Raw genomic sequence first — 8,668 nt, forward strand, 5'->3', positions numbered from 1 at the left:
CATGTCACATGTCCAGCCCAGCGCACGTCTCCAGCCCTGCATCTGACTCCTGCACATGTCTCCAGCCCTGAGCATGTCTCCAGTCTCCAGTCTCCAGTCTCCAGTCTCTAGCCGTGCATCTGGCTCCAGCCCTGAGTGCATCTCCAGCCCTGTACTATCCAGGCTGCAGGGACCGTGACCGTCCATTGCACAGGACATCACACAGGTCCAGTACACACCGTGTGGATTGCATCTGTGAAACAGAAAGTAGCAACTATTCTAGGTGTTTTGTAAGAGGGTGGGAAATAAATCTCCCCAAATTTTAGGTTCTTGCCACCTTGGTGAAATTTTTAGGAGTCCAATTGCCTGAGGCCTGTTGAGATACCCTACCCAAGGTGAAGACTCATTGCTCCATCTAATCCTCCTACTAATGAGACAGTAGCTCAATCCCTAGGGGACCAGTTTTGGAATGTGGAGACAAAATACATACTGCTCCCTGGGCATGCTACCTCCACCCACTTACTGTGTCTCAAGAGGCTGTTGGTTTTGAGTGGAGTCCGGAACAAGAGAAATCCTTGCAATGGGCCCAGACTGCAGAAAGCCTAAGTTGTATGACCCAAAAGATCCAATGGTGTTTGGAGCTTCTGTGGCAGATGAGGTCGACATCCTTTGGCAGGGAACTATATAGATGAAGTGCAACACAGATATTAAAGATTTTGGAGCCACACTATGCCATTCTGCGGAGAACTACTCTCCTTTTGTGAAGGAGTTCTGGGTTGCTCCTGAGCTCTAGTGGAGACAGAATGCTTGGCCATGAGTCATCACAAGGGTCCTTATGAGTGAAGGAGGGGGCCGGGGGGGGGCAGAGGCAAAGAAGAGACTCCAGAGTACTGGAGCAATGTAGGCTGGCTCTGGAGATGGAAGGGGGCAGCAAGGCATACGGGCAGGGCTAGCAGCTTGCGAAGGCAAGGAAATGGATTTGCCCCCAGGGCCTATAGATGGAGCACAGCCCCGGGACACCTCGATTTTAACTCAGGGGTGTTCATGTTGGAATTCAGTTCTCCAAAAGGATAAGATAATAAATCTGTGCAGCTTTAACCCACTAGCATGTAGTGATTGGCTATGGCAGGAACACAATAGGAAAATAATATACCACATAGTCCTTTTCAAATTGGGTTTCTTTTTTGCTTTTAGTTTTTTGTTTTGCTAATGTGAGCTCTGAAAACTAGTTTGAATCAGTCTAGTCCAGCAATGTATTTCTGGCCCAGACAAAATGCAAACATTCAATAAATACCTATTGAAGCTTGGGTCACAAGGGGGGGTATCAGGCCAGGAAGACAAGAGTTTAAGGGTCAGGTGAGGCCTCAGATATGGTCAGAAACATCTGCAAAGTCCATCGCCTGCCCTAACCTCAGCCCTGGGGAAATGACAGCTGGGCTGTTCCCCTTCCTGTGGGGCTGCTGACGTGACAACCCCATGACAAGGAGGATCAGCCTCCGCATGACCACACCCTGTGTGTCTGCCCCGTCCTGTGGGCACCGAGGTCCCTCCCTATGCACTGCTAGAGCCAGAGACGGGAGACGCCATGACCCCCGCCCTCACGGCCCTGCTCTGTCTCGGTGAGATCTGAGGAGGGGAGGGGACGCCCTATTCTGGGAGGGACCCGCCCCACAGCCAGGCCCTGGGCTGTCGGAGACCCCAGACTCAGGAGGCTCACGGGAGGAGGGGTTCTGCTCAGGATTCGGGGCAAACCTCTCACAGGAACTCTCTTCCAGGGCTGAGTGTGGGCCCCAGGACCCGAGTGCAGGCAGGTGAGTCTGTCCCCAGGGGTCTCAGTCCCACCTCCTCACTGGGGGTCACCCACCAGGCAGAGGGGATGGAGAACAGCAGTTCTGGGCTGACGGAGGGGGACGTCTGGGGGTTTGGGGCAGAGCTGGGACGTGGGGGTGGGGAGGTCTTGTGGCCCAACCTCTGTTTCCTTCCAGGGACCCTCCCCAAACCCACCATCTGGGCTGAGCCAGGCTCTGTGATCCCCTGGAGGACATCTGTGACCATCTGGTGTCGGGGGAGCCTGGAGGCCCAGGAGTACCGCCTGCATAAAGAGGGAAACTCAGAGACCTGGGACAGACAGAAGCCACTGGAGGCCGGGAACAAGGCCAAGTTCTCCATCAGATACATGACAGATGCATATGCAGGACGATATCTCTGTTCCTGTCTCAGTCCCACTGGCTGGTCAGAGCCCAGTGACCCCCTGGAGCTGGTGGTGACAGGTGCGAGCCCACTCAGGGTGCCAGCCCCAGGCTCTGCCCTCAGGAAGGGGGTCTGCTCTCAGGTGTCTCCCTGTCACAGCCCAGCCCTGGGGATGATGTGGGGGATCTGAGCCCCATTTAACACCATCCCCTTCTCCTCCCCTAGGATTGGACGGCAAACTCAGACTCATAGCCACGCCCAGCCCTGTTGTGACCTCAGGAGGGAACGTGACCCTCCAGTGTGGCTCGTGGGTGGGATTCGACAGGTTCATTTTGATGAAGGAAGGAGAACACCAGACCTCCTGGACCCGGGACTCCCAGCGAGCCCCCAGCGGGCGGTTCCAGGCCCTGTTCCCTGTGAGCCCTGTGACCCCCAGCCTCAGGTGGACGTTCAGATGCTATGGTTATTACAGCAACACCCCCCAGGTGTGGTCACTCCCCAGTGACCCCCTGGAGCTGGTGGTCTCAGGTGAGGGAGTCTGATTGTTGCCCCATCCATGTTTTGAGGCACCAGACAGGTTATGGGGGCTCTGCTCCCAGGGGAGCCCCAGACGAGAGGGTGGAATGGGGGACAACAGGGGCTCACAGGTCAGAGACACTGAGGGTGATGGACCGTGAGGCCCGGGGGTCAGGACGGGAGAAGGGAGGTTTGGGGAGAATAATCAGCCCCTGCAATCCACGGCTGGTCTCTCCCAGGTGTGTCGGGCAAGCCCTCCCTCCTGAGCCAGCAGGGCCCTGTCGTGACCTCTGGACAGAGCCTGACCCTCCAGTGTCGCTCTGATGTTGGCTACGACAGATTCGCTCTGTCCAAGGAGGGAGCAGGTGATCCTCCCCGGCGCCTTGGCCGGCAGCCCCACGCTGGGCTCTCTGGGGCGAACTTCGACCTGGACCCTGTGAGACCGTCCCACGGCGGCCGGTACACATGCTATGGTGGACAGAACCTCTCCTCCGAGTGGTCGGCCCCCAGTGACCCCCTGGACATCCTGGTCGCAGGTGAGATGCCACAGGTCAGTCAGGACCCCAGACCCTGCACAGCTCCTGCCAGGGGGGCCCCAGGTGGTGGTGATGGACCAGAGGTGTGGGGTCCCCAGGGAGGGAGAGAGACAGACAGAGACAGAGAAGGGAGAGACCCAGAGGACACAGACAGACTCAGTTCAGAACGAGGGCTGGACAGCCCCTCACCCGCCCTTCCTCTCTCTAGGACAGCTCCCCTACAAACCCTCCCTCTCAGTGCAGCCAGGACCCACGGTGACCTCAGGAGAGAATGTGACCCTGCTGTGTCAGTTATGGAGCTCTGTGGACACTTTCCTTCTGTCCAAGGACGGGGCGGCCGATCCCCCGCTGCGTCTTAGATCAAAGCACCAAGCTGGGCAGCACCAGGCTGAATTCTCCATGAGTCCTGTGACCTCAGCCCACGGGGGGACCTACAGGTGCTACGGCTCAGTGAGCACCTCCCTCTACGTGTTGTCACAGCCCAGTGACCCCCTGGAGCTCCTGGTCAACGGTGAGGGGCCCCTGACCCTGTCCCCTCTGTGTCCCAACATTGTCTTCAGGACCCTGTGCCCAGGAGGGCTCTGGTCTAGGACGGGAGTGAGGGGCTCCGAAGGAGCGTCGGCAGAGGGGTCCCCAGCTCACAGTGCAGGAGGGAGACAGGGCCCTCCCACCCCTGCCTCGTCCTTCGCCCCCATCACCAGAAGTCTCCAGGCGGAGGAGGACCTTGGGGGCCACAGGGCACATGAGGGAGAAGAGTGTGGGCAGAGACGGTCTCTAGGGGAAGCTCCAGCCCCCCTCTGGTCTTTTTCCCCAGGACCCTCTACAGACCCTGGCCCCTCACCCACAGGGCCCAGCTCGACAGCTGGTGAGTCACAGGGGCCGCTGTCCAGGGGCTTTTCTTCCAGTCCCTCAGACATGCCAGGGGGACAACGGGGCTCCAGGGGCTCTGAGGGTGAGCGAGGCTCTCAGTGGTGGGAGGGCCCATGGGGAGCAGGGGCTGAGTTACACCCTCGGTTCAGCGTCCTCTGCAGGCGTTGGCCTGGACGTGCCCCTCGCCTGTGTGGGCCTCAGTTTCCCCAAGTAAAGGAGAGAGTCGTGGCCTAGAGTAGAGTTCCGCTCCATTCTGACCAGGGCTCTGATCGTGGGAGAGGACTCACGGGGAAGCCCCCAGGTCATGACCTATGGGGGGGCTGTCCTTCCGCAACTGTGACAGTGATATTGTAGGAGGAGGGGAGGGAGGGCAATGGCCGGGGCGTTCAGGTGATAGGGGATCTGGAAGGACCCTCAGCTCCAGAAGAAGATGCTGGGACAGGCCGTGCCCCAGGTGAGGAGCCCAGAGCCTCGAGCTGGTGTCCCTACAGGGGACAGAATGAGGAGAGCACGGGGAACCCACAGCCCTGGTTCCAGCCCCAGCCCTGCCGCCCCCACGCTGGGCGACCTGAGACACGTGCATGACCCCTCTGTGCCTCAGTTTCCTGTCTGTGGAGTGGGCGGGATGGGCGGCAATCCCCTGCTGCGTGATCACTGACAGGGTCAGAGGTGAATGCACAGAGCCCAGCAGGTGCCTGGCACACAGCAGGTGCTCAGTTAAATGGCATCACTGGCTCCTTCATGGTGTGGCTCCTGCCCCAGGTCCCCACTGGTACCTGTACGTCCTCATCGGGGTCTCGGTGGCCTTCGTCCTGCTGCTCGGCCTCCTCGGCCTCCTCCTGGTCCGACACCGGCGTCGGGGCAGAGGCAGGAAGCCAGGTGAGAAGGGGAGGGGGTGACGGACCCCAGGGGGTGGTGGCTGCCCCGTGGGCCGACCGAGGGTGGGCTGAGGGCAGCGGCCAGAAGGAAGCCAGAGAGGTGGGAAAGGCTGGTGTGGAAAGACACTTGCAGAATCTCAAGTCAGAGAGTCTAGAAAGAAAACACCCAGGTGGGACCCACGTGCCAACTGAAGGTGTTTCCTCTTTTCAATCTCGGGAGATGGAGAGACACACAGACAATATGTGTGAAGGGCTCCTTTCCCTGGAATCACATGGGGGGTGGTCGTAACCTCCGCCCAGAGCGAGGCTGATCCCCAATGTCCTGCAGGGGCTGCAGACCCAGAGCCCAAGGACAGAGGCCTGCAGGACAGGTAACTCTTGCTCGCACACCCCCAGACTCCCACCTACCCGCGCCCTCTATGCCCCTTAACACCCTGTCTCCTCCCCAGCTCCAGCCCAGCTGCTGCTGCCCAAGAGGAGAGCCTCTGTGAGAGGAAGGGGATTGCCCTGGGGATGGGCTGGGAGGGTCTGGGGGTAGGGGACCAAATTCCCACATGCATGACCTTGGCACCTCCCCCCGCCCCTGCTGAATCCTCTGGATCACAGCTGCCCTGTCTGAGAAACCTCAGGGGACCTTGCCTGAGGTACCCCCATTCGCCCCAGCAGATGCTGCCGTGCAAGACACTCAGCCTGAGGAGGGGGTGGAGCTGGACCATCGGGTAAGACCCCCACTCTCGTGCAGACCCCAGGGCCCTCGTAGTGCCAAACTTAATCCAATGGACACTTCTCTGTCCTCACACCACCCAATCTCAGCAATGTCCCTCAGATGCCTTCTCCCTCCTTGGGCACTCTGGGTCAGCCTGCTGTGACCTCATGGGGCCTCCTCTGTGCTCCCCTTGCCTGGCTCCCTGACCACTGTCTGACTTCTGGTTGTTGAGGTGCATGCCCAGGTCTCAAGAGGGTGCATGAAGAAATGAATCACCCACAGGTCTTAGGCCCCCTTCATTCATTCACCCAGTAAATGGGCACAGGAAGCCCACCATTTACCAGGCCCCACCTCGTGCTGCAAGCACAGCAGTGGGCAAATCTGACCCACCTTCTATGAGCTCACGTTGTGGGTGACAGACAGAATATGCAAGGAAGTGGGCAGCACCCTCGAGTGCAAAGTGTGGCCAAGGAAAATAAAACAAGAGCAGGGGTAGCAGGTGCAAAAGTCCTGGGGCAGCAACATGTTTTGAAGGAACATAGGCTATGTGGCTGGAGCCAAATGAGCAAGAAACAGTGTCAGGAATAGAATCGGAGCCATAGAAAGCATTGCATGTCCCAAGGCTCAGGAAGCCCCTGGAGAGTCCACCAGGAAAGTGACCTAATCCGCCTGAAAGTTTGAAAGCATCACTGTGGCAACAGTGTGGAAAAGAGTCTGAGGCGGTCGATTAGAATCAAGGCGACAAACCTCCCCCTCACCGTCTGTCTGCAGCAGAACGCACGGGATGAAGACCGCCAGGGATTGACACGGGCCCAGGTGAGCCACTCAAGATCAAGACTCAGGCGGGGACTGGCCCCTTCTCCTTCCCCCGTGTCTGGGGCACTGCTGGGCTCGGAGGACAGACAAGCAGAGGAAGACAGGCAGACAGACTGTCAGGTGGGTCCCTTCTCCAAGCCCCCAGGCTCCCGCCTCCTCAATCACACACCTCCCCTCTCTCCCCCGCTGCAGGCTGCGACATCTCATGCCCCTTCAGATGTGACCTACGCCCAGCTGAACCGCTTGACCCTCCGACGAGAGACAAGTGCATCCCCTCCCTCCCAACCAGGGGAGCCCCCAGCAGAGCCCAGTGTGTATGCTGCTCTGGCCCTCCGCTAGCCCAGGAAGGACCCAGACCCCACACTCCAGGGAAGCGACCGCAGAGACCCTGGAAGGCACAGGAGCTGCCCACACTGGGCGCCACCTAATGCCAGCCAACCTGGACTCCTCACGCAGACCAGTAGGAACTCCGGGACCCTCTGGGAGTCACCTGATTCTGCCATCAAAGATAGTACTATCTCTATACTTTGGAAATCAAAGCAACGGACTTCTCAATAATTCAGGAATGAAATGAGAAAACCAAAATGGAAATGAGAGAATGTTTACACTGAAGGACAATGTAAATGTTACACATCAAACCTATGAAATGGGAAAATTAAGAACCAAGAACTAATATATTAGAACTAATATATTAGAACAGAAAACAGAGTAAAATAATGATATAACCTATTATATCGAGACTATAGAAAAAGAATAGCAGGGGTGCCTGGCCTTCGGCTCAGGTCATGATCCCAGGGTCTGGGATCAAGCCCCGCATCAGGCTCCCTGCTCAGAAGGATGCCTGCATCTCCCTCTCCCACTCCCCCTGCTTGTGTTCCCTCTCTCACTGTGTCTCTCTCTGTCAAATAAATGAATAAAACTTAAAAAAAAAGAAAGAAAAAGAATAGCAAATTATTCCAAATGAAGGTAGAAGGAGGAAAATAATAATGACAAGAGTATCTACTAGTGAGGACAAAAAAAAATAGAGAAAAATCAATAAAGCCAAAATGTTCATTTTTGTAAACAATGGTCACATTTATAAATCCTAGCTACAATAGCCAGGTGAGAGACAGAGAGAGAGAGAGAGAGGAGGTACACATCACCATTATCAGGACAGCATCACATCCTACACACTTTAAATCAATAATAGAATGTTATGAATCATTTTAAGCAGAGTAACTGAAAAAGTCCTCAAAAATACAAGTTACAAAATGATGAAGAAGTAGAAAATATGTATCACCCTATGTGTACATTAAATGCATTGACTCTGTGATCAAAAACCTATGACCCAGCGATTGCACTACTGGGTATTTACCCCAAAGATACAGATGTAGTGAAAAGAAGGCCCACATGCACCCCAATGTTCATAGCAGCAATGTCCGCAATAGCCAAACTGTGGAAAGAGCCGAGATGCCCTTCAACAGATGAATGGATAAAGATGTGGTCCATATATACAATGGAATATTACTCAGCCATCAGAAAGGATGAATACCCCACTTTTACATCAACATGGATGGGACTGGAGGAGATTATGCTAAGTGAAATAAGTCAAGCAGCGAACGTCAATTATCATATGGTTTCACTCACATGTGGAACATAAGCAATAGCACAGAGGACCAGCGGGGAAGGGAGGGAAAACCGAATGGGAAGAAATCAGAGAGGGAGAAAATAACCATGAGAGACTCTGGACTCCGGGAAACAAACTGAGGGTTACAGAAGGGAGGGGGTGGGGAGATGGGGTAACTGTGTGATGGGCATTAAGGAGGGCAAGTGGTGATGAGTACTGGGTGTTATTATAACTAATGAATCATTGAACACTACAGTAAAAACTAATGATGTACTATATGTTGGAAAATCAAATAAAAAACCCCCACCCCCCAAATGAAGTATGTGGAAACTGAGAGAAATGGAGAGCAGACTGTGTGGCTTCCAGGGCTGGGGTGTGGAAATGGGGAGGTGGTGGTCAAGATTATAGCTACAAGATGAACAATATCTCTAGTTATAAGACCACAAGTTCTGGGGATCTGATGTAGGACGTGATGACCACAGCTCATCACACTGTATCATATCCTTGAATGTTGCAAAGAGAGTAGATCTAAATGTTCTCAACACATGCAAGAAAGGCAACTATGTTATGG

At 55.4% G+C, this 8,668-nt stretch overlaps 1 protein-coding gene across 5 annotated transcripts; it reads left to right on the plus strand.

Moving 5' to 3' along the window:
• The first annotated feature begins 1,501 nt into the window (after nt 1-1,501).
• Nucleotides 1,502-8,412, plus strand: LOC114202056 (leukocyte immunoglobulin-like receptor subfamily B member 3). Of its 5 annotated transcripts, XM_028095051.2 has the most exons (13): nt 1,502-1,598; nt 1,755-1,790; nt 1,965-2,249; nt 2,395-2,697; nt 2,925-3,221; nt 3,430-3,732; nt 4,036-4,086; nt 4,854-4,970; nt 5,298-5,340; nt 5,419-5,456; nt 5,576-5,688; nt 6,447-6,491; nt 6,684-8,412. In XM_028095051.2, the coding sequence occupies exons 1-13, from the start codon at nt 1,565-1,567 to the stop codon at nt 6,828-6,830; spliced, it is 1,812 nt and encodes a 603-aa protein (XP_027950852.2). In that variant the 5' UTR covers nt 1,502-1,564; the 3' UTR covers nt 6,831-8,412. The 5 variants fall into 5 exon arrangements, with proteins under 5 accessions (XP_027950852.2, XP_087884026.1, XP_087884028.1 ...); XM_088027900.1 differs by lacking the exon at nt 5,419-5,456 and having other exon boundaries at nt 4,753-4,970; nt 5,636-5,688; XM_088027902.1 differs by lacking the exon at nt 4,036-4,086 and having other exon boundaries at nt 5,636-5,688.
• Nucleotides 8,413-8,668: the final 256 nt, after the last annotated feature.

Source organism: Eumetopias jubatus, unplaced genomic scaffold (genome assembly GCF_037043125.1).
Source record: "Eumetopias jubatus isolate StellerSeaLion01/CBP00866 unplaced genomic scaffold, mEumJub1_p1.0 scaffold_10, whole genome shotgun sequence".
Lineage (NCBI taxonomy): Eukaryota > Metazoa > Chordata > Mammalia > Carnivora > Otariidae > Eumetopias > Eumetopias jubatus.